The sequence below is a fragment of the Nothobranchius furzeri genome, chromosome 1 (genome assembly GCF_043380555.1).
Source record: "Nothobranchius furzeri strain GRZ-AD chromosome 1, NfurGRZ-RIMD1, whole genome shotgun sequence".
NCBI classification, from domain to species: Eukaryota; Metazoa; Chordata; class Actinopteri; order Cyprinodontiformes; family Nothobranchiidae; genus Nothobranchius; species Nothobranchius furzeri.
The window spans coordinates 62,471,304-62,497,894 of NC_091741.1; the positions used below are offsets into that span (position 1 = coordinate 62,471,304).

General features: G+C 47.6%; 1 protein-coding gene across 1 annotated transcript in view; it reads right to left on the reverse strand.

Moving 5' to 3' along the window:
* mpped1 (metallophosphoesterase domain containing 1) overlaps positions 1-26,591 on the reverse strand; it is a 158,745-nt gene that overhangs the window by 36,972 nt on the left and 95,182 nt on the right. The window contains exon 6 of the mRNA XM_070549645.1: positions 26,020-26,095. Within this exon, the coding sequence (XP_070405746.1) occupies positions 26,058-26,095 (38 nt within the window). The 3' untranslated portion in view covers positions 26,020-26,057. The remainder of the gene's footprint in view (positions 1-26,019; positions 26,096-26,591) is intronic.

The window sequence follows — 26,591 nt, forward strand, 5'->3', positions numbered from 1 at the left end:
GTTCGCAGGTTACATTAACACGTTTTTGAAGCAGAAACAACAAGCGTCTGGTTTTCCTGAAGGATTGATTGACGATGACTCGAAAAGAAAATACATTCAGGACTACAAACTTCATCAGGGAATACAATTAGATGAGTCTAAGATTCAGCACAATCCTGCTAAGCGTGCCATTTCAAAATTATGTCTCAATTCACTCTGGGGAAAGTTTGGTCAAAGAGATGATCTTGTACAAACCACATTTGTTCAAAAACCTGATGAATTTTTTGACATTCTGTTTTCAGGGAAATACAAAGTTAAATTCTTCAGCTTTGTCACTTCAGGAGCCGTTCTGGTGCAGCACAGTTTGACAGAAAAATGCCTAACGACTCCTGGCAGAAGCAACAACATATTTATCGCCGCTTTCACCACAACTTATGCCAGATTGAAATAATTAAATGCGTTGAACAAACTGGGAAATCGCGTCATTTATTACGATACAGATTCTATAATTTATTCTGTCAAAGAGAATGAGTGTGTTTTACCAACAGGACCGCTGCTGGGGGATTTAACCGATGAACTGCACGGCGATTCCATCACAGAATTTGCTTCATCCGGTCCAAAAACGTATGCTTACAAAACCCGGGACCGCCAGCAGGTGGTGCTAAAGGCTAAGGGTATCACACAGTCATTCATTTCATCTGATCACATCAATTTTGACAGCTTAGCACTGCTGGTTGAGGGGTACGTGTCTGGAGAAAGGGGAAGATTTTTGCAAACTCGGCAGGAGATCGTCAAGAGAGATAAAAAAGGCCTCACTCTCTCGAATGTTTCATTTGTGAAAAGGTTTCGTGTGATTTTTGATAAGCGGAGGTTATTTGCTGACGGCAGTACAGAACCATTTGGGTATTAAAAATGGAAACTGATTTTGACGCTAGACTAAAATTGCCATTCAGTGCACAAATTGCTGGTCCGTCAGGCTGTGGAAAAACCTTTTTTGTAAAAAGTATTTTGGAAAATTGTATGCAATGTTTAACTGAAATGCCAGAAAACATCGTGTGGTTTTTTACATCTTATCAACCTATGTATGATGATCTTTGTAATAAAAGTATTAGATTCGTTCAAGGTCTCCCGCTTTCATTCGAGGATGATGATTTATTTCCATCGGGTCATAACCACTTGGTGATCTTGGATGACATGATGTCTCAAACGTCCAGCCATCCTGGAGTGTTAAAATTATTTACGCAGCTGAGACATCACAGAAATATGAGCGTCATTTTAATCACTCAAAATGTTTTTCATCAAGGAAAACATAGTCGTTCCATCAGCTTAAACACCAATTATTTGATTTTGTTTAAAAACCCTCGAGACAAATTGCAAATCAATGTTTTAGCAAATCAAATATATCCTACCCAAAAAAGATATTTCATGGAGAGTTTTCAAGACGCTACGTCAGAACCGTACGGTTATTTAATTGTGGATTTAAAAGCGGAAACGCCAGAATCTTTCCGTCTCCGTACGGGTTTACTTCCGGATCAGCTCACTGCGGTGTATTTGTCTAAAACAGAGCCATGTCAGCCCGGATAAAACGCAACGCCAAGATTCTACGTGCTTTGTCACGTATGAAGCCTCGCCAACGTCGGGAGTTTTTAAAAGGGTGCTCCGAGGACGTTCTGAAGGCTTTGTGCGAGATAGCTTTAAACGTGATCAAAGGAAATATACGTCTGTCGCCGCGTCAATTTCAAAAGTTGTCTAAAAGCAGAACGGTGCTCAGGCAGTTGACTCATAACAAAACTAGCCTTTTTTAAAAAAAGAAGCTTTTAGTCGGCCAGAAAGGCGGATTTCTACCCATACTCTTAGCAGCCGCTGCGCCTCTGATCGGCGAACTGATAGGTGGCTTAATAAGGAAATAAACGATGGCTTCTCAAAAAATGTTTATGGTGACCCCCCAACAATTACGTCAGCTTGTTAAACCTACGATACGGGACGTGGCTGAAGAGAATCTTGACTCTGAAATGAAATTAATTATGCAGGAGACGGGATTAACGCCGTATGAGAAAATTAAAAAATACAATGCGCTGCTACAGCGTTATTTAAAGTTGATGAGAAGCGGATTACACGAAAGCGCACCTCCCACTGAACCGCCCACTGTGACGGCTGAGCCTACGTCAGCTGTAGAAACAGCAGCTGACACACTCATTAATGAAACGCTACAGAATCTTCCTGTACGCGGAAGAAAAAACGCCGAGTACCTGCTGAAAATGACACGATTAAACTGGACTCCGACGGGGGAATTTAAATATAAAGGCGATGTGCAGAAAGGATCGCACATCCTTGACTTGATTAAAAGCATCAGCAACCCGTTAAAAAAACATCCACAATCAGAACCGACGGGTTGGACTCCTTTCCTAAAAACTCTAGTAGAAAAAAATGTGCCCTTATCTATCGTGTCCAATCCGCTAGCGAAACGTCAGATTACGCAACTCAGGAACGGAGGGGTTGTGCTTCCGGATTCTGAAGACGGTGTTTTGAAGAAAAAAAAGAAAAAACCGAGGAGAAATATCATTTTATCACCAAGCTGGAGCGATGTCCCCACTTTGAAGAAATGGATCAGCTTTACACCTTAACTCTCTTGTTTGTTCAATAAAACTTTATTCAAAACAAATTTCACAGTCCGTGACATTCTTTAAACATTTCAAGAGTACAATTCGCCTGTGTGAAGTATACATCATGACGTTTGATGCAATTTGAAAATTTTTTAACAAAATGATAAACCATAGCATCATTTTTATCTACATTTTTATGATATTTAGACAGAATTTGTTTCAGAGAAAGTCCACAAGCCTTATGACACAGGAAAAAAACACAATGCTGGCCACAACGGTCGGATGCAAAACTCTGTAGCTGACGATCCTGATATTGTATTCTTGAACAACGTTCTGTTAGAAAATTCAGGATGTTTTCAGGGTAATATTTAAATTCAGGCGATAGACCGTAAGAGTCAAAAAATGTTCCGAGGCCATTTTGTTCCACAGCTAGCGCCAACCAGTGTTCACCGGGTAAATGGACAGGATGAGTGTTTACCACAAAGTAGGCCGGTAGTCGAATGTTTTTTGGGACGGTAGACAGCTGATCAGACGCGTACACGCCACCAAAATAATCTCCCAGCAGGTTTGATAATATGCCGTCCAATTCGTGATTATCCATTAATAATAATCCACCAATACCTCTCTCTTTGAGTTTATCTCCAGAATGGAGTCGTAACACGCATACACAATGAGTGTAGCCGTGGCTCTCAGAGGTTCTCCAAAGCGCATCTCCATCCTCAGGTTGCCGGTGGAAACGGTTGAAAGCGCCTCCGAGTCATCCGCTGTGTTCAGATTAAAGGCAAAGAGTGTATACCCCTGTTGATATTCCAACCTATTAATCGATAGAGGCAAATCTTTCAATTGTCTTGAAGTGGCTGTAAACAGATTATAAAATTCTCTGACCGATGTTCCCTGGTAAAAAGTAGGTTGGAAGGCTTTCGATGGAATCTGTTTTCCGTCTCTAAACAACGCCAGATATTCCACATTCATGTGGCGAAAATTAAAAGGCGAAAGATCTCGACGTCCTGTGTAAGCTTCGTGATCCACTAATCCTAAGACGATATATTTAGGAATGGCGCCGAGAAAGAGGTTCTCCAGATTACATATCCTCGAATTTTGTGGAATGGAATAAGTTTTGACGGTCACGCGTGAGAGCGGGTACATGGCGTTTGCTTTTAGTAAAGCAGACTCGTGACCCAAACGTACGGCGGGTGAAATATTAACTTTCTTCACAAAAAGCGATGCACCTAGCAGTTTCAGCTTGTAGGTGGAATCACGCGCCCCCATCAGGCAAAAAGCATCACACGCGCGTGTCAGTTTAATTCTGAGATCGACAGAATTTAAAAGAAGTCTTTCACAGAAAAATATATCAGAATGCAGGGGTCCTATCAGATCCACTTCTCTGGAGTTTTCTGTAAAAGTCGCTCGTTGATTAAGGCCTAAATTGCGTCCGTTAATTACAACGGTGGAATCGTGCGCGCCTGCGGTGTCTTTGAAGAACAATCCCGCGCTGAATTGAGAATTCAAACTCGCTTCAGAAAAGTTCAGCAGGGTTTCGATGATCGCTCTGTAGGGGTGCGTGGCGCTGGACTGTGAAATCAGATGATCGTCGAGAACCACGTCACATTGTGAGAAAATCGTGTTTATCGGGTAATTAATCAGACCGGTGGCAGCACCATCATCTAGCGGGCTGCCGTCATCGTTTGTAATTTTCACCCGCAAAAATAGAAGAGTGTCGTTTAAATCCAAATATTTTTCTCCATCTCCGGGGACAAAAAATTCTACAGGCCCGCCGTCCGTCAGGGCCGCTATGGGTAAAATTTCGCTGTAGATCTTATCTTCGATAGACAACTGCGTCATGGGTACGGTGAAGAGATCCAGTTCACTCAGCGTACATTCTGACGATTTGCTGTGGAGCAGTGACATGATTAAAAAATATCAGAGCCCGTCTGACGAGACTTCTTCCTCTTTTGCTTGCGTTTTGTAACTGGAGCTTTGATGCGTCGGTCGCTTCGTAATGTAGATGTCTTTAAACGCCTGCCGGGGGGTCTTTTGCGAACACGCCTCGACAGAACCATGAGGCCTGACCCCTCTTGGGCATTAGGGTCATTGATTTTACCGACGGCTCTCGTCAGCACATCTGACACGATTCCTGTAGCGGCCTTTTTGAGATGCGGTTTAGCCAGAGCAAATCCTTTTTTAACAAAAGGTGATATGAATCGAAACAGTCTTGAAAATATCGATCCAAAGCCACGTCCGTACATATAAGGAACACCGCTAAAACCTGGTAAACCATGACCGGCCTGAGTGACGTAATAATTGATAAAACGGTTGGGATCGTTTCTCTGCAGGTGATAAATCATGTCTGCAAGACGTACGAGCGTAACTGACTCTCTCACCCTGTTTCACGAGCGTTATATTATTGTATTTCTCTGATGTGCGGGCCTGAAATGAAGCCTCACCGTTGTTTTTCCGTATAAGAAGTGAATCGGCTCATTCTGATCAGATTTTATTTCGATATGAATGCTTTCTATATGATTCGTAGAAACGCTGATGTAATCCACAGGATTAAACACATGAGTGACCGTGTGACCGAAGGTCCCTTCAACTTTCACCGTACGTAATAAAGGCGCAACGACGTCCCCGACCAACTGCTCGGTCACGACATCCGTGTAGCAGTAAAACTGATATAGACCGCCTGTTAAATCGGGTGGGTGAGGCGCCGATTTGATCGGTTCATCGAGGCCTGAAGTACCTTCAGGCGTCAACCACTCACCCGCGTTGAAACCTAACAGATAGGCCAGAGGCGCTAAAAATCTAAATTCTATTTCATCACCGATCTGATATTTGAGAATGGGATCGGGGAATCTGTGAATGAGATAGAAATCAGGATCAATCTTTCTCATAGCAGTCTCACATTCCATTCTAAGTGTTTGGATAGCTTTATAATATCCGGGAGTAATCGGAGCTCTGTTGATTTTCTTAGGTTCTTTCACTCGTCGCCATTCAACAAACGCACGATCGTTCGGTAAATTAAACCACGAGTGCACGTAAGTGATTTCAGACAGTCCCACTTGCCACCTGCCATTGAGATTGATGTGACGGGCTAGATCGGTTCTGTAACTGGCAGTCGTGTTATTTTTAAACACTTCGTTACTGGCGTTAGAGGGCAATGTGATATAAAAACCCTCCTCTTGTCTCAGATCCATTTTTTTATTGTATCTGTTTTTTTAAACGTCGTGCAGGTCTGAGGCTTTAATCCAACTGGAAAATTTTTGAGGCCAGCCAAGCCATTTAACAAAAACTTGCTTCTGGCCTCTGTAAGTTCTGCGCTTTAAAATTTTTTCAACGTGGAAGGATCGTTCGGTCGATAAGTTTACTTTCTGCAATTCGGGTTCATAAAATGACCCTTCAATTTTTTCCCCATCAAAATCTTTGAGTTTATAAACCGGCGGTGCTCGATGAAGACACTGGTCCACTGTGAACAGCTCGTGCGTGAAACTCTGCTCATATTTTTTATCAAAAACACCTCTGAGTTTGGAAATTCTCACAACGTCACCCCTGTTAAACTTCATTTTCTTTGCAGGCTTCGGTGCGGTGGTCCCGTAAAGGTTGCGAAACACTTGCCATTGATTTTCCGTGTTAACTTCAAAGGGGGCCATTTTGATAGAAGTGTGGTAGCTATGATTATAACCTTTCACCAAATCTTGAATCACATCTATGTAGCGATGGGTGTTTTTGGCTGTGAAATATCTCCACATTCTACCTTTTAGAGTCCTGTTAAATCTCTCCACAACGCTGGCCTTTACGCTGCTGGCTGTGGCAAAATGCACAATTTCGTGTTTCTTCATGAGGGCTTCAAATTTCTTATTAAAAAATTCTTTACCGGAATCCGTTTGCAATTTTTTAGGGACACCGCTGTCTTTCAAAACTGAAGCAAAAGCTTCTGTAACATCTTTCCCCGATTTGTTTTTCAGGGCTCGTACATAGGCTTTCTTTGAAAATACATCTATGACGGTTAATAGGTAATTAAAGCCGTCGTTTGATTTTGACAAGGCCTGCATGTCGCATAAGTCATCTTGAAACTGTTTTAGCGGCCCTGAGACAAAAACCTTATTTCTCGGAAAATGAACTCTTGCAGGTTTGTGAAGTGTATAGGCGTCTTGTTCTGAGAGAAAATCGCGAGCCTTATCCGATGAAACTTTCTCCCCAATATCTTGTTGTAAACCGGTTCTAAACCTTTCCACACCACCGTAACTACCCTGATGTTCTGGTGTAAAATAAACCTTTTTCATTACCTCCTCCATCTCTGATGAATGGTTGGCAAAAATGATGCATAATTGTTTTCATTAGTTCTTTTTATTTCATAAATTGTACACACAATCTAATCAGAACTAAAATCTAATGACGCTACCGTCAGAAATAAAATCTAATCATACTGTAAAAAACAGCAGTCATCAAATATAATCACACAGTCTAATCATACTGTAAAAACAGCAGTCGTCAAATATAATGAATAAAATCACACAGTCTAATCATACTGTCGTCAAATATAATCTAAACACTAGTCAGAACTAAAAACAGTCGTCAAATATAATGAATAAAATCACACAGTCTAATCATACTGTCGTCAAATATAATCTAAACACTAGTCAGAACTAAAAACAGTCATCAAATATAATGAATAAAATCACACAGTCTAATCTAAACACTAGTCAGAACTGAAATCTAATCATACTGTCGTCAAATATAATAATAAAGTTGTAGAAGAGACCCTCCGCAGCTCGCTCACTCCATCACCACCCCGGACAGCGCGTCCAGGTCAGCTTTGGACAGGCGATCGTACACCGGAAAAATGTCTTTGTGAATGGGCATCACAGCCCTGAATCCGTGCAGCTGCGTCACAGCCATGGTGAACAGAATCTCAGTGTCCAGTGGCTGGAAGCCGTGCAGACTGAGAAAACTTTGAAGAGCCGGAATCAGTTTAGGTGTTAAAACCCTGCGAATAATGTCCGTAAAGTGAAAATCGTAAAATAATTCATTTTCAGCTACGTAAAGACATTCGTGTTGCCGTTGACTGGGATGATCGATCTTGCATCCGTGGCAGATGGTTGGTAAGTGAGCTTTGATCGCCATGTTGACCAAGTGAAGAAGACCCATTTTCACAGGGTCTACTTTGTCTTCTGAAAACACCCAGTCAGGCAGACGGTGAGGCTCCTCATCGGTGCTCTGGATGTCGAGGGGTTGCACATCCTCCTCCTCCTCATGACCTGGCGGCGGCTCAGGGTTTGATGTCACCAAAGGTGGATCAGCCCCGTCGACCCAGGGCCTGAATGGTACGTTCTCCGGAACCTCCATGATGGTGGGGAGTCGTGATAGGTTATCCTCTGGAAAACAAGGTGGCGCCGATGCGGGCCTCGGACTGCCGTTGTATCTCGGCGGTGGTGGTGATGGTAGCGATCTGGACCTCGGACTGGTGTTGTATCTCGGTGGTGATGAATCCGTTAGTACCCAGCTCGGTGGTGGGCTCCAAAGGTCTTTAAGGGTCGTCTGATTGTAGAACCCCGTCATGCTGATGCCTTAGATCGTCTGGATGAAATGGTTTCTAACTGTAAGCTCTTTATAACTAGTGCTGGGTGGGGGGCGTGGTATGATGATGCAACCTCCTCCTCCTCCTCCTAAGGCAGGTCTTAGAACTCCAGCTTTTTTTGCACTGTCAGAATGTCGTTCCAACAGCGGCTGGTACGAAAAAGTGAAGTAATACGATCCTCCACTTCATTTATTTTTTCACACCAGGCTTCGAAAGGTACAACCTGTAGAAGGCGGTAAATTCCGCATACAGAATGCACATTCTCCAGCACAAAAAAGAGCTCAAATCCTCTCACACGGACCGAGGCCTTGAACATCCACTCTCCATCAGCATCCTCTTCCCCCTCCCATGAAGCGCTGAATGCTGTCACAGCGTTCTGGATTTCATCCAACGTTGGAAGAGCTTGCGGCCCGCTGCGATTGACAGGCGGACGAGGTCTCTCTTCATCATCTCTGTGCACCTTGCGTGGAACAGCCAGCCTGAGCACAGCCCAATCGTTGTAGGAGAGAACCGCTGGTGAGTTTGATAAATAGGATTTAAGAGGTTCCCCCTCAGCCACATCTTGGATTAAACACAGTTCCTTAGTGTCGTAGCTGAACCGGTACCCAAAACTACCGGAATAGCCGTAAGGTTCCAACTGCCATATTTGCTCCAAGATCTCTTTACCGCCGAAAGGAGGAACCTGCACTCTGCAGATGTAAAATGTAGATTTGCGGGGAGCACCAATTCCAGCCGGCATCTGATGTATAGCGATGGATTTTTCACAAAGCATGGTTTTTGACAGCGGCGTATCCACACTCTCTTCTTTCACTTTTTGAGTTGAAGTTGAAGCGTCGGATGTAGTAGGCACCTCTTCCTCGTGGCTTGGTGCTTCATGCATCTCCTCGTGGTTCATCATTTTTTCTTAGAGCTCGGCTTTTCACCATTCGGACAGATCTGAGCTTTTAAAGAGTTATACACAATAGGATTACACTCAGAAGGGAGGGGGGCTGTGGGAACCGCTGGGTAACACAATAAGAAACTTCACACACCATTACACACATTAGCCTATGACGTGGGGAATCATGGACATCTGGACGTTCAACAATACGCCATTGATGATGCGGCGTGGGGGGTCTAGGCCATCTGGACGATCAACAATACACATGTCCATTTGATTAATGATACGGAAGGGGGGGCAAAGATTGAACAATACACCTGTCCATTTGATTAATGATAGGAAGGGGGGCAAGGTCAAGGGTCAAATGAACAATAGGACTGAAAGGTCAAAGAACAATAGACCTGTCAAAATGTTTGACGAAAGGTATCTTATAATTCTCTCTAATAGAATAGACTCCCAATTTGGAATAGATAAGAATAGTTTTTAGAATATCACCAAATTACATCAGTAGTTAAAAAAAATTAAGCTCAATAAAATAGAATTACAAACACCACAAAGGGTAATAGATTTCTATAATCTCATACCCCCCCAAACTACTGTCTAAAGTATATAAGACACTGTCCAAAATAGATGATAGAATAGTAATCCCTATTGAAAAATGGGAGGTGGATCTATCAGTCAGCTTTGACCAGAACTTCTGGACCCAAACTTTTTTAAAAACTTTTAAAATGATCAGACACCCCAATTTACAATTAATTCAGTACAAAATTCTACACAGAGTACGCTATACAGGTCATCGGATGTTCAGGATGGGGGTTTGTGTCATCTGACACCTGTACTCACTGCACAAACAACATTCCTGACAATTACATCCACGCACTGTGGTCCTGTCTACCTGTCCAGGAATTTTGGGGTGGAGTATGTGAAGACCTGTCAAAGTGTCTGAAATGTCATATCCCAACTTCCCCCTTTCTTTGTTTACTGGGATGATGATCATGATGTCCCGACTGAAACATCTTTGGTTCACGTCGTTCTGACTGCCATTTGCATTGCTAAGAAAACTATCCTCATGAATTGGAAAAATAGAGATACTCTTTGCATTAACCAGTATAGAAATCTTTTGTTAGATCATATTACACTTGATACAGCCTCTGCTTCCACTTCAAATCAATCTCTCTGGGCTCCTTTGATCGGTTCCATTGCATAGCGATGATGGGGGATCATTGATATTGTCCTGCGGGATGATGTGGGTGATGGGGTGGAGGGTCTGAGTTTGGAGTATCTGGACGTTCCCTGGAGGTGGGTTCACTGGGGGTGTCTGGGACTGGGGGGCTTCTGTCCCCCTCTGGGGCTGTTTGGGTTGCCTCGGGGGGTACACTACTGGTGGTTGTGAATGGGGCCCCTTGGGGGTCTTGGGTCGCTGCCTGGCAGCTGCATTGCCCCTGAGCAGGTCTGGGTGGGGGCCTGGGGGCTCGGGGTGTGGGGGTGGCCGGCCCCGTGTGGAGAGCTGGGCGGGGCCTTGGGGGTCAGGTCCTGACATGTATGCTGCCGGAAAGAAGGCAGGAACATGCGGCAGTGCCTGGCCCGGGCTCAGGGGCCTCAGGTAGTCCTTGGCTCCTCTGCTGTCTCATCACAGGGGAGGGGGATGTCCAGGAGGGGGAGGACCCAACCTTACCTGGATGTCCTATGTCTTTTATATTCTGGAAGTTGTGAAAATGTAGGGATGGGAGTAGATATTCTGCTGGGGTGGGGCTGGGTTGGTGCCCTCAGTCTCCGTGAGGCTCTGTGATGCTGCTACTTTGGGCCCTGGCAAGACAGGCTGGGGTCTCCATGCCCTGGGTGGCATTTTGGCAACAGAGGTGCCTATTGGGGCCAGTGGGGAAGCTGGCTCCCCGGAGGGCTTAGTCCAACCAGCCATTCCTCCCCATCCCCACACATTTTTCTCCTCCTGCTCCCTCACATCATCACACAAACATGCACATAGGACCTTGGGAGGTGGACAAGTCAGGGGGTGTGGGTATGGACCCCATTTCCGCATTCCTGTGGCAACCTGCCCCCCCAATTTTATTTGCACCTTAAACACTTCCACCAATGACATTCCACGCAAACACACACTTAGGGCCTTGGGAATGACATCATTCAACGGCATTTGGCAGGGGGATTTTTCAACCTCATCCCCACTGCCGGTGCTCACTTCCAATTTTAAATTGCACTTAGACACTGAGGGCTGTGGGTGCAAGTGGGGTGGTGTGGTGGCATCAGCTGGCGTTGGCCAGACAATGCCCGCACTGCCCGCTCACCACAGCCATGGAATACACCTCATCAACACGCATTAACACTATATATATATATATAGTGGCGCCGCCCCCCTGAGCTGGCGACACTGCCTTGGGTGTGTGTGTGAGAGTGTGGAGTTACTTTTATTGTTTATTGTATTTGGAGCAACTTTTCTTGAATTTTCTTTGAATTTTTTCTCCAATTGGAATCTGCTCCAACTACACATCATGGCTGTTTTCGATACATGTATCCTGGTGCTCCTTGTGTTGCTGGCACCCAGTGCAAACACTGCAAGTCAGGAGCGGTGATGGCCTACCGGTCTACACGTATACCCGGGATGAACTTTTAGGTCTGCGGCTGCATGCGACAAGTAAGCCTTATCTGGACCCAGAGCTGGATGCTGCCAGTGTCAAAACCAGGAAACGAGGCTGCAGAGCGGGGATCAAAGTTAAAAACAGGCGGCGAGGGTACAAGCCGGTTCTTCCTTCTGTGATCATCGGAAACGTGCGCTAACTTTGCAACAAGGTTGACTAGCTTTCTGCGTGTGTTCGTTACGACCGTATGTACCGGCAGAGTAGCCTGATGTGCTTCTCGGAATCCTGGCTGTCGGAGATGATACTGAAGTCCCACGTGAAGTTTGATGGATTTAAGCTTCGCAGGATGGACAGAGATCTCAGAGTGACAGCTAAGAAGCAAGGCGGAGGGGTGTGTACATATGTGAATGAACGCTGGTGTCATCCGAACCATGTCACTGTTAAGGAGCGGGTGTGTGACGAGAACATTGAGCTGCTGGTGGTAAGCTGCCGTCCCTACTACCTCCCGAGGGAGATCTCCCACATAATTGTAACTGTTGTTTATATCCCACCGTCGGCCAATGGAAAGCGAGCTATAGAGACAGTTTCTAAAGTGACTCATAAGTTACAAAGCTCTTCCCCGGATGCACTGTTCATTATTACAGGGGATTTTAATCACTGTTCTCTCTCCTCTACGCTCCCGTCCTTCAGACAAATGGTTAAATGTCCCACGCGGGGGCGGATCATTGACTTATTTTATACGAACATTAAGGATGGTTTTTATTCATCAGCCCTACCCCCACTTGGTAATTCTGATCACAATCTTGTGTTACTGAGGTCCAGGTATACACCCGCTGTACAGAAACAGCCGGTTACGTTTAGGGCGATGCGCATGTGGATGGAGGAGGCGTGTGAAACTCTGAGAGGATGCTTCGAATGTACAGACTGGTCTGCTTTACTGAAGGATGTGACTGTGATGATGTTGATGACATTGCAGACAAAGTGACTTGCTATGTTAATTTCTGTACTGATTTGGTGCTGCCTTGTAAACAAGTTAAAGTTTTTGCTAATAATAAACCATGGGTGACTAGAGAGGTTAAGGCAGCAATTAACAGAAAGAGGTTTGCTTTTTACAGTGGGGACCCAATGCAAATTAAGGTGGCACAAAAGGAGCTTAAGACACTGATCCGACGAAGTAAGCAGCAATATAAAGATAAAATGGAAACCTCTATTGATGGTTCTAAGTCTAAGTATCTTTGGGACAGGATGAAAACCATGACTGGCTATGGGGGTAAAACAGGTTTACACAGCACTGGGATGGATGTGAATGAGATGAACCAGTTTTTTGCCAGATTTGATGATCGTGATTTTACACATGAACACGACAAACTTAAATCAGCATTTGCCACGGATCAGGTTGAGAATGCATGCTCAGAGATTAGCTTTAGTGTTGAGGATGTCCAGCAGCAGTTTAGTCAGCTTAAGCCTAACAAGGCAGCAGGCCCTGATGGTGTCCGTCCACGCACCCTTAAAGTTTGTGCAGAGCAGCTTGCAGCTGTCTTCCACTACATTTTCATGTTGTCCTTGTCTGCTGCCAAAATACCTGTAATGTGGAAAACCTCTTGTCTTGTGCCGATCCCTAAGAAAACAGGTGCCAGCTGTACGTTGTCCAATCTTAGGCCTATTGCGTTGACATCACATTTAATGAAATGTTTTGAGAGAGTTGTCCTTAAATGCCTAAGAGAACAAGTTGTTTCCTTCCAAGACCCCTTGCAATTTGCATATAGGAAGGGTGTGAGTGTGGATGATGCCCTTCTGTATCTGCTGGACATTATTTATAAACACCTTGAAAAAGCCAGCAGTTCAGTGCAACTTATGTTCTTTGATTTTTCTAGTGCTTTTAATACCATTCAGCCCCATATTTTAGGAAATAAGTTATTGGATTTTAAGCTGCACAATTCCACCACTGCCTGGATTTTAGACTATCTCTTAAACAGGCCTCAGTTTGTGAGGGTTGGGGGTAAGTGCTCGGACTTGATTTTTACGAACTCTGGTGCACCGCAGGGGACAGTTTTATCTCCTTTTTTATTTACACTGTACACAGCTGACTATAGGCACAGTTTACCATCTTGTCACTTACAGAAGTTCTCTGATGACACTGCCCTACTGGGCCTGATCTCCCGGGGTGACGACCTGGCTTACAGGGAGGAAGTTAACTCCTTTGTTGGATGGTGTGATGCAAATTTTCTACAACTCAATGTTGGCAAAACACAAGAGCTGGTTATTGATTTTAGAAAGAAAAAACAAACATTCTCTCCAGTGGTCATCAAAGGTCAACCTGTAGAAATTGTGGAGACATATAAATATCTAGGGGTGTACCTCGACGATAAGTTAAACTGGAAAAGGAACAGTGATGCTGTTGTTAAAAAGGCCCATTCCAGACTGTTTTTTCTTAGGAAGCTAAGATTCTTTGATATAAGTAGGAGGCTCTTGAATGTGTTTTATCAGGGGATCATGGCCAGTGTGTTGTTTTATGCTGTGTTGTGTTGGGGCAGCAGCCTCACTGCTGAGGACAAAAACAGGATCAACAAAATGATCAAGAAATCTGGCTCAGTGGTTGGGCAACGCTTGGACTCATTTGACATGATCATCGACAAAAGGATGAAGAGTAAACTTAAGACAGTTATGACTCTGGAGGATCACCCCCTTCACCACATTTTTAAGGATCTCGGGAGCTCTTTCAGTGGGCGAATGTAAATGCCCCGGTGCTCCACTGAACGTTTTAGGAACTCTTTTATTCCAGCTGCAGTGCGTTTTTACAATGAGCATTTCGTATGATTGTATATTTGATATTTTTATCATGATTGTGGCTTATAGCAGTGACCAGTGAATGATTTATTGTGTGGATGTGCATGTTGTTTTTACTTGTCCAAGGCAATTCAATTTCCCCCTTGGGGATTAATAAAGACAACCTTGAACCTTGAACCTTGAGTCTGTGATTGTGTTTGTGTATGACTGTATATGCCAGGTGGGGCCTTTGACTCCCCCCCCTCTCCTGGGACTTCTTTTGATGCTATATATCTTCGTCTCCCCTCCCCCTGCCACACCTGGTGTAGAGTGTGGTGCCTTGGTCTGCCTGAGTGTTCATGGCTCCCGGGTCAGGGGGTTTAAGATTTTTGGCGTCTGCCTGATCAATCCTGGTGGCTGCCTGGTGGGATCTGGGTCCCTGGGCTCTGCTGGGTCCCCAGCGGTGGTGGTTGCCCCTGGGTCCAGGGTCACTGGGTTTCGGGCTCGGCCGGCTGGGGGGTGGGAGGCTGCGGGCGGGCCTGTGGGCTGGCCGCTTAAATCTCCCGGGACTCTGCCGGCTGCTGGTTGTGGCCCCCCGGACAATCCTCTGCACCTCTCGAGGGGGGCAGGGGCTTTTCTGGTCGCAGGTTCCCTGGGGTCCCTGTGCTCTGGGGCAGCTCCTGGATCTCTGGGACTTGGAGCTCCCTCCATCTCCTACACATCTTTGGGGGGTAGATCTGTGGCCCCTCACACTCTCTATTGGACGCTCCTATAGAGAAACCTTACATATACAAGCATGTGTACACACACAGGTGCTCATATGGTGCTCTCATAAGTATGGACTTGGGTACGTTCAGCACATGTCTTAAGGCTGTGGGTGGCACTAAATGCATTGTGATTTAATATTGTGTGATTGTTCAGTAAAACAATGTTGATTTTATATTTCTTCATCAAGTTGACACAGTGATAGTTTGGTCCTGTTGTATTGTTGTGTGCCCCTTTTCTGCAGGTTTAGAAGCAGACTCTTGTTCATCATTGACTGTTTATTTTTGTGCAAGAAAATAACTACCATGGGCCTCTGCCTCCTAACTCTAGTGAAGAAGTCGTAAGAACATGAGTTATGTCAAGGTGAGCCTGCCTATATTTAGCTGTTACTGCTCAGCCTCTTTTACAAGCTACAGCTGCTTCCCAGAAGGGTGGCATATCCTGATTGTCAGTTTTAGAAACAGAAACTGTCAACATTCCTACATTAAATCAGATCATTTAAACTTTGTTTATGTTCAAGCACATCAGACTGGGTTAATCTTCACCACAACTCTTCATTTGTCTTTACTCTGGTGTGTGTGAAAACTGGAATGTTTTCACCTTTTTGGGTGGTGTCAATGGCAGCACAGTGGTTGTCCTCCAACAGTTACTGAGAAATAAAGGTGTGATTGTTTCAAGTTGGCGAACAACATTTAGAATTTGAGTTTAGTTTTTTCTTCCTTCACAGGTGGAAGAAGGCAGACTGGCTCAGAAACACAAACACATTATGGTTTTCAATGCCCACCTAAAGCTGCTATAGCGACTCTGCAAACAAGCTAGGTTTTGAAAGCAAACATGGAACACGCACCCTTCCCCTTGGGTATCTTTACTGGTTACGTGTCCACTGGAGCTGGACACCTGCATTACCAGAGCGCTAAACACCAGTGGCCGTTTCCTAGGTCCAATCATCTTTCATTGTCCGTGACTTCAAATGGCGTTTTTTGTTTTTGGATGCAGGGTTAGGATTGACATCCACACTGTGGGAGGATGGAGACAACACACAAACAATACAAAAAATGTCCCCATCTGAGACGCAAACCAGCACTCTTCTGTCAGTGTGATGAGAGATCCTGCATGTGGAACTTCCTGCCAAAGATGGTAGGTGTTGTGTCTACCACTAAGGGGCAGTATAGGAGAGGAGAACATTGCAGGTAGGAGAGAAGAAGACGTCTTCAAGGAGTTAAGCTTGGCTTATGCTTGACACATTCACTTTCCGCTTGGTGATGCGGCTCGCAGATGGAACGCGCTTCACAACTCGCAGCGTTTATGGTTCGTGCGGCTCATCTCTGCTCATCTCTGCGGTGAGCCAATATTCTCCCAAACTGTAGGGGGCAGCATGGAGCTCTATGGCATGCACCCAACACTACACCATAGTAGAAGTAGAAATTACTGTTTACAACATGGCATTTCAGCATTTTTAACAGCGTCCTCGTCTTTTCCGACAGTGCAAGCTATTTCTCTCCAAGAATTATTAACATGTTGATCACGGTGATCTCTGAGAGCTGAATCATACAAATGCTTGTATTTACGAACCTCTGCCATACTAGCTCTTGCCGGTCCGCCATGTTTTTCCGCGTCCGTCCGTCCACGTGGTTAGAAATTCTACGAGGTGCGCGTTGCGGAAAGTTTGGGCCGTGCGGAGGCGCGTGGTTGTTAAAATGACGCAACTTTTCCGCGCGGAGCCGTGCGGACCTCGCGGACGCGTCAAGCATAAACCAACCTTTAAGGATGCTTGATTCTGCTACATGTGACGGAGATTTGAATAAAGTTTGGAAAGGGAATTCTTGCCTACTCGTGCTACTTCCTGATACAACAGCAGGCCATAACAGTTGGTTACATTGAGAGGTAGCCTAACATTTAACTATCCCAAGCTCACTGAAAGTTTGAAGAAGGCTAAGAAGTTAGCTTCTAGTGTTTGGATCCTTGTAAGACAAACAGAATGAAGAAACAGAAGAATCAGTAAAAAACTAAAATAAAAACCTTAAAGCAGATATTTGAACAAGAGTTTTACAGGTCAAAGATGAACAAATGAGCATTACTCCAACTGTTACCGCAGCAATGTTTTCAACTTTATATCTAAGAGGGACATTTATCAAATGTCTGAATGAGTGACATATTTGAGCTGAATGAAAACATGTTTTACGTGCTTCATCGTGGTGCAGTTGGTAGCACTGTTGCTACACAGCAAGAAGGTTGCTGGTTTTAATCCCACCTGTGCAATCTTTTTGCATGGAGTTACAATGTTCTCCCCACGCATGCATGAGTTTTTTTTATTGTTCTCCTCTCACAGACCAAAAACATGCATATTAGGTGTTAGTAAGTGTGTAACTGGCTGTATGTCTTGGAGTGTCCCAGCAATGGACTCCTCTTGTCCAGTGACTGCTAGATATGCATCAGTTTCCCATGAGCCTAGTAAACAATGGTTTATATAATGGATAAAAAACATGTTTTATACAATTAGGCATGTACCTTTACTAGATATTTTCAAACTTAGAATGAGTACTTACTTTTGAGTACTTGCTGATACCAAGAACAATATACAAGTACTTGAGGATAAAAGCCATTAAACTCATTGCAAATAATTTGAAATAGATTTTCTTTCCTAAAAAATGCTCCATTTTAGTATGTCTTTATAGTACTACCCTCATATTCTTTATACAAATACAGGAAGCAGAAAATTCATGTGTTAGGAGATCGTTTTGGGCCACTGCTGTAAAAAAAGTGAGGCGCGAACCGGAAAAGCTTCTGCTGATCACAATTCAACAACGGATAACGAAAGAACGAATAACACTCGAAATGCGGGGATTCTTCCTGATGTGAGAGGTACTCTTTGTTTTAGTTGTTTTGGCGTCTACATCATCCTAGCGTGCAACGTTCTGTGACTCTTAAAAAAACAGTAAAAATGGTGAGAAACGCTGGCAGCGAATGAGTTAAACAGAATCCCACTCTCAGACTATCCAAGACAAGACAGCAGCATATTCGTCACAGTTTCAGGGCACCCACATAAACAAAGCCCGTTCCAGAGTTTACCAAACAATTTTAAATTGCTTGCAAGCCCAAATACCCCAGTACTTTCTTTAAATCTGAGAACACAGCAGCAGGGAGCATGTAAGCCAACGTTCATAAGCTAGCTAACACTAAACTGTAAATACAGCGCTTTACAAGCCCCACCTAGGTGTGCTGAGGCTTCCACCAAGTGAACTGGGCTTCAACAACTAGAAGCCATTCTGAACTGGCAAAAAATATTTCTCAGTTGTCGCTTTTGCTGTGGGCTCAACACTCCCATAACGTCCACCACAGCGAACGCATGGTCAGTCTCGGTTGTGTAGTATCGGGGCAGTTTTTACGAGTATGGGTACAAAGAGGCACGATTGGTATCGAACAGGATAGGTGCATCCCCATGTAGAATATAGCATTAAACAGGGACAAAGGTTTTGAACCTGTCATGTACTAATATCTTAGGTGTTATTAAGTGTGGTTCACACGGTGGGATTTTTAAAATCTCAGACAATTTTCAAAGCATGAGACACCACACACTTTGTGAAAATAAATCATAGATATGCCAGTTTTGGTCCAACGTGGTGTGGTGTGCAGCCACTCAGCTAAAAGTACACACAAACCATTTTCACTCACCTCTTTCCCTGGTCAGACGGCAAATCCGAGATAAAACCTAACTTAAGAATAAACAAACATGGCGGAGGAGAAACATGCAGTGTGCTTCCGTTACCTCACTTTCTGACTGACAACATTTCACATTCAACAGGAAGCATGTTCATTTGCCCCAGAAAACCAGACCAAGTCAATTCAACATATCTGAAAGCCCAGATTCACAGTCAAAGCAGTGCTAACGTGCTTCAGAGCAGACAAGAGCGCTCTTATCCAGGCATGTGCAGAGGGGGTGGGGGGCTTTTTGAGGTTTAATGATTTTTTTGTATTTATTTATTTATTTATTTATTTTTGTATTTTTTTTATTTTTTTAAAGAATTTTCTGTTTGTGCCCCCTCAACAATGACAAAACTAATAATTAATAAAATTTCTGTTTAATAAAGTTATATAGCTGGCGTGAGTCACGTGACCATGCCGTCTCTTCCTCACGCCAGAGCGCACAGACGGTTACGACAAGCTGCGAGCACCCACATTTTCTTCATGGCCTAGCGAGTGGTGCAGAGCTTTTAGGACATACATATTGATTGGGAGAAACAGCCTAACACCAGTAAGTAGGATGCACACTACTATACACGGTTATTAGATTATTTTGTACATTATTAAGTTGTTTTGTGGCACTAGGTGTGTGTTATATCTTACTAGCTGGGTGTGTGTCTGTGGCTGGGTACCGATTCTGAACCTCAGTAGCTTTAGGATTAACCAAAAACACTCTGTACATAAGTACTTGTACGAAAATATTTTTTCAATCTTAAATATTGGGAATTTACCAATAAAATTTCATTGTTGTTAACTAGGTACCGGAAGTTACGGTGTAACTATGGTTCTGTGAGTTCCTGGATGACTGCCAGTGGCAGTAAACAGAGTGGATGTATCTCCTCGCACTCTGCGCAGGTCGAGTACTAATGTAAACAAAGTCACGCACGTGACACGTAGCGCACCTGGTCGCGAGTCTATAAATTACGCGCCGATAGCTACGTTCGGGTCTCCCGGGATCTTCTCGCCCGAGAAGTTCCGAGTGACCCCTGTGACTGGCAGTCATCCAGGAACTCACAGAACCATAGTTACACCGTAACTTCCGTTCTGTTTCGTTCCCTCCTGACTGCCAGTGGCAGTAAACAGAGTGGATGACTTATGCCAGAAGTGTCACGAGGAACATAAAACTCACCGTCACTCAGGAGGTAGCCGCCAGAGGCAGCACCGCCGAAGCGAGCGTGGACCCGTGGCCAACGTTGAGGCGGTAGAAGCGTGCAAACGTGCACGGAGTTGCCCAGGACGCCGCAGCACAGACGTCCGCCAGTGGCACACCTCTCATCGCCGCCCAGGATGTAGCAACACTCCTGGTGGAATGGCACACGATCCCAGGGGGAGCCACGGCACCCACTGCCGCGTAAGCCATCGCAATGGCGTCCACGACCCAATGCGACAGCCTCTGCTTCGAGAGGGCCCGACCCCTGTTCACTCCTCCGTGACAGACAAACAGCTGGTTCGACTGCCGGACAGTGTTTGTGGCCACAATATAGAGCTGCAGTGCCCGGACCGGGCACAGCAAATTCGCCCGCCGTTGTTCCTCCGAAAGAAATGGGGGAGGGAAATACGCCCCCAGCTCGATTGCGGCATTCACGTAGCCCGCGGGCAGAACCTTGGGAAGAAAGGCGACGTTGGGCCACAGCGTCACCCCCGACCCATCTGCCTTCCACCGCAGGCAGGCGGGGCTGATGTCCAGTGCGTGCAGCTCACTGACCCGTTTAGCCGACGTCACTGCCAAGAGAAAGGCGGTTTTCACAGACACCACTGCCAACGGGGCGGTCGTCATTGGCTCAAAGGGTGGCCCACACATGGCCCGCAGGACCAGGGGAAGGTCCCAAGCAGGTGCCGGCCTGCACAAGGCAGGACGCAACCTTCTCACGCCCCGCAGAAACTGGGTCACCAAACAGTGAGCCCCAATGCTCCTGCCATCCACCAAGAGGTGGTTGGCCGAAATAGCCGCCAGGTGTACCTTAAGGGTCGAGGCGGCCCGGCCCTTGTCGAACAGGTGCCGGAGGTACCGCAGAACCTCATGCAGGGAACAAGAACCAGGGTCCACGTCCCTGCCAGAACACCAGGTAGCGAACCGCTGCCAACATCGAGCGTACGTGGCCCTTGTAGACGGAGCCCTGGCACTATCCAGCACCTGCTGGATGGAGGGCTCTAAGCTGACTGGGGGCTGCCTGCCCCTTTCAATGGCCACACCGTGAGCCGAAGATGATCTGGGGACGGATGCCAAATCCTCCCCTCCATCTGAGACAGGAGGTCCCGTCTCGCCGGCAACCGCCACGGCTCCCCGTTCAGCAGACTGAGAAGCAATGGAAACCAGAGCCTCATGGGCCAGTCTGGCGCCACCAGAAGGACCTCGTGTGACGAGTCCCTCACCCGATGGAGGGTTGGTAAGAGCAACGGAGACGGCGGGAAAGCGTACAGCCGAACCAACGGCCAGGCATTGGCGAGGGCGTCCATCCCCAGAGGGGCGTCGGCCTCTGCCAGGGAGAACCACAGAGGGCAATGTGTGCTGCTCCTCGAGGCGAACAGATCCACCTGGGCCTCTCCGAACTGATGCCACACCCTCTGCACCACCTGAGGGTGCAACCTCCATTCGCCCGGGGGAAGACCCCGCCGGGACAGGCAATCCGCCACCGAGTTCCTCCACCCCGGAAGGTGCAGCGCCCTGATGGAGGCCAAGCGAGGGTAAGCCCAGGTCAGCAGCGTCTGAGCCTCCCTCAACGATCGCAACGACCTGGTGCCCCCCTGATGGTTTATGTGGAACACCGCCGAGGTGCTGTCCATCCGGATGAGCACGTGCTTGCCCCGCAGAAAGGGCAAGAAGCGCCTCAGCGCCAAGTAGACGGTCTTCAACTCCAGGACATTGATGTGAAGCCGTGCCTGACGGGGGCTCCACAACCCCTGGACCGACCTGCACTGCCAATGCGCCCCCCACCCCCGGGGTGACGCATCCGTCGTGACCACCTCCCGTCTGGCGGGAACCGCGCCAAGCGGGACGCCGAGACTCAGGTAGGCGACATCGTCCCAACGACGCAAAAGAGCCACACAGCTGCTCGTGACCTCCAGCTCGACCCGCCTGTGTCGCCGGGGATCCAGGCGGAAGCCGTTGAACCACCTCTGCAAGGGCCGAAGGTGGAGCAGCCCGAGAGGCACCAGTGCAGAAGCCGAGACCAGCATCCCCAACAGTCGCAGCCACACCTGGACCGGGGGTGCCGCCCCAAGGCGAAAGGCCCGGAGCAAGGACCGAATCCGGACCCTCCTCTGCTCGGTCAGCCTCGCCCGCATGGCCACAGAATCTATGGCAATGCCGATAAAATCCACCCGCTGAGTCGGAACCAGAGAACTCTTCTGCAGGTTCACCGTCATCCCCAGCGCCTCGACGTGGGCAAGGACCCTGGCCGTGGCCAGACCCACTTCGCGACACGACGGCGCGCAGACGAGCCAGTCGTCGAGATATGGCAGGACCTTCAACCCCGCCCGACACAGGGGGCTCAGGGCTGCCTTCACGCACCGCGTGAAAACTCGGGGGGCGAGAGACAGGCCGAATGGCAGAACCAGAAACTGGTACACCCTCCCGAGGAAAGAAAATCGCAGGTACTTCCTGTGCCCCGGATGGATCGGGACATGGAAGTATGCATCCTTGAGGTCTATGGTCGTAAACCACTCTCCCGGACAAACCACCTGAAGGACATCGCGAGTCCGAAGCATGCGGAAGGGCAGCACCTTCAGGAACCGATTGAGACCCCTGAGGTCCAGTACCGGCCGCAGGGGCCCGTCCTTCTTGGGCACCAAGAAATACGTCGAATAAAAGCCGTCCGCCTGCAAATGCGGCGGAACGACCTCTATGGCCCGTTTGTCCAGGAGCACATCTATTTCCTGCATCAGGATGCTGACCCGTGCAGGATCTGTGACCGAAGTCACCCTGACCCCCGAAGGGGGTGGGGGCCGACGGCGGAACTGCAACCTGTAGCCCTGGGACATAGTTCGAACCACCCAAGCGTCTCCGCATTGGGCCTCCCAGAGGGCCAGGTGCTGTGGTGTAAATCTGCCCGCCGCCGGCCCACAGCCCTCAGGCCGTGTCCCGACGCCTGTTTGGGGCCCTGGGGGGGCGGCGGCCCCTGTCCTGCCCCGAGGATCCCCGGGGCGGTGCCTGACGTGCCCCCGAGCGTCTCCAAGTCCCTGCCGCAGCCGCGGTCTGCTGGGCGACCTGCACGGGGGCGGCCGGACGAAACCGGCGCCGAGGGTCCCGTGCCCCTCGTGGCCTGGACTGTGGCATGGGGAGGACCCCTACCCCGCTACGCCCACTCCAGGCCTCTGCGGCTTGTCTAGACTGCCGCCGACGTTCCAACGCCCGCTCAGCCTCGGGCCCGAACAACTGGCCCGGCACCACGGGCAGACCGCGCAGGCTCTGTCGGCAATCATCCGACACCGGAGCCTGCGCCAACCAGACCTGACGGCGAGCCACTACCAGCGTGCCCAACAACCGACCAAGCTCCCTGGACATCAGCCCAAATGCTTGCAGGGCTGCGTCGTTCGTATCGCCCAGTGCCATCCCCGCTGCACCCGACTGCAGCATCTGGGACTGGGCTAGCAACAGCACCGACAGCGAATTGCTGGTGCGTGCCATCCGTGCCCCGATGTCGTAAGCCCGGCACAGTAAGCTGTCGGTCACCCGACACTGGGTGCTCGGACAGCGGACCCTGTCCCTCAATGCCTCATCCGGGGAGAGCACCAGCGAGGCAACGCAGTGGTCCACCGGGGGCATGCGGTCCAACCCGTAGGTTCCTGCCTCCCGCATCGATGCCAGGGTCCTGGCATCCCTACCATGGTGGGAGAGCTGTCTCGGGTCCCCCCAGCACCGCTGCAGCTCCTCCACAAAGGCTGGCGATGGTGGGACCTGAAACGGGGGCGCCGCCGGAGCCCGGCGGAAGAAGGGATTCCCCGCCGGACGGGCCACCGGCACGTCGTCCAGTCCAATCCTGGCCAGTGCTGCTCGCAAAATCGCCCGCAACTGACAGGGGTCCTCCGCCAGCTCCGAGCTTGCTGAGCTATGGAGAGACATCCCCGAGTCACCGTGAGCTCCCAGGCCCGGGGGCTCCATCACCAGCCCCTGACTACGGCCAGGAGAGGGGCCCTCCTCCTCGAGGGACTGAAACTCCGAATTTGAGGCCCTCACAGAGATCAGGTCGTCCGGGCCCCCCTCGTCCGGGGCTCTGGTCAGCAGCGCTCTGAGCTGTTCCACCTCCGCCCGCAAAGAGTCCACTTCCTGGCGAGAGGGTTGCGCCACACGCCGCTTCTTGCGCCTCGGGCTGCCGCGTTCCTCAGCCGGTCTATCCCTCCGTCTCCCGGAACACGGGCGAGGGACACCAGAGGGCGGCAGGTCTGACTCAAACAGGAGGCACTCCACTTGACGTAGCCTGTCCTCCCGCACCGCCAGCGGCAAAATGCTGCAGTTCATGCACGGGTCAGTCAGCGCCTCTCTGAGGTGACCGACGCCCAGGCACTTAGGACACAAGTCGTGGCCGTCCTCCACCTGGAGGGGAGCCCCGCATGACGTACACTCCAACATCCTTACCGGTGTGGGAGACGCCAGCGACTCCACAGGAACTGAGCGAGGACTTCGAGGAAAACTGAAGAACGCGATTCAGTCCTGGAGTTGTAAAACAACGCTCGTGTGTGTGTGTCGGCTAGGTAATCTGAGCGTGCCACCACCACGGTCAGAACGTCCAGCCCCACTCACCGGTAACGTTGTAAAACAACACACGTGCGTGTGTGTCGGCTAGGTAATCTGAGCGTGCCACCACCACGGTCAGAACGTCCAGCCCCACTCACCGGTAACGTTGTAAAACAACACACGTGCGTGTGTGACGGCTAGGTAATCTGAGCGTGCCACCACCACGGTCAGAACGTCCAGCCCCACTTACCTGTAGCGCTCGCCGGCCGCACTCACCTCCCCTTTCCACAGGGAAAAACCTGCGACCGCCAGCGAGCCCTATCCGAGCCGGCAGCGGCGGTCCGAACGGCGCCGGCCGGCCGCACCACCCGCACTCGGTAACAATTAGCAGATAAATAACAGCGTCAATCCACCGCCCCAGAGGGCTCCTTCGAGCGCTCCGACCACACGGTCCCGGGCAGGAAGACGCCAAGTAAAAACAGTACTCACCTCTCAAGACCGATAAGATCCGAATCACGGACTTACGGAGCGATTGACCAGCGAAGCACGCCAGGCCAACAGCGAGAAGATCAAAGAGACCCGAACGTAGCTATCGGCGCGTAATTTATAGACTCGCGACCAGGTGCGCTACGTGTCACGTGCGTGACTTTGTTTACATTAGTACTCGACCTGCGCAGAGCGCGAGGAGATACATCCACTCTGTTTACTGCCACTGGCAGTCAGGAGGGAACGAAACAGAACGCAAAGTTGCATTCCTATTGCTGCTGCGTGTCACGTGACTGGGGTGTAACACGGCCCTGCTTCTTGTTTACAGAATCACTTCCTGGTTCGCAGACTGATAAAACTTGAACAAATTTAAAATTTAGCTACCTTTTGTGAAAGGAAATAAGAAAAATACTAAAGGTAACATCCGTCACTAGTTTTGTGTTACTAAATATTCAGTCCTTGTCTGTAAATTCTGTCCAGCGTTTTAGGGAACATAGTTTTGTTTTAGATTTTAAGGTTTCTCAGCCCTTCTGGTGGGTTTTATAGTTCACTAATACTATGCATATTCTCAAAATGTTGGAGTTTATATTTGCTCTCTTTTTGAACGCATTGTATTAAAAAACATTATGTTTTAAAGATGTATATTTTAAAAAAATCTACTGTTTTCACAGCAAATTTATTTTACCTGTACAGTTCTCTGTTTTGCACAAAGTAGATGGTAAAACTGAATGAAAGCATAAACATTGTATTATTCTTTATTTTTATTATAATTACTAAAGCACTATGATTAAAATATTATGGAAATATTCTGGATCAGCATCATGAAGCAAATTTTTGACCAAATTATATACAGTTAGTTTTCTGGAAAAGGAATGAAATGTCCCAGTATGTGTATGCATGAGTTTTATATGCATGAAAAAATATTTGTAAAATAATTATGATATATCATTGTACAGACATACCTCGTAAGGAGAGGAGGCGGAAGCAGCGACAGAAAGAGCTACATGAGGCAGCTAAAGGCAGTGGGTCCCTCACCAGCTGGATAAAAGAAGAGTACAGGTAAGTAGCATCACAGCAACAAGTGTAGAAACAATAATAAACACAACTGCAATGTTTTGATGCCAGAAAATGTTTTTTGTTAGCTACTTGACCATGGATTAGGTGCAAGACCTGTTAAATGTGAATAACTACATAATTCATTCATACAATAGCTAATGTTGCCTTGTTCTCAGATGGACAGCAAGTGGAGAGTGATAGATCACATGAGGAGATTGAAGACACACACACAACTCTTTCTGTTTATATTTCTGTCACATTCTTGTCTCTGACATAAACTCCTCTATTATCCACTAATGTTTAGATTTCTATTTATTCACCACAGGTTTTGTCTCAGATATTTCTGTCTTACAGTTCTAAGAGTTTCCACAATTTTTGCCATATTTTTATTATCTTTCATTAATTTTGTAATTGACTAACATTTCTCCTCTGTTCGTTTTACTACCTACAGTCTGAGATCAACACAGCCTTGCCCTCC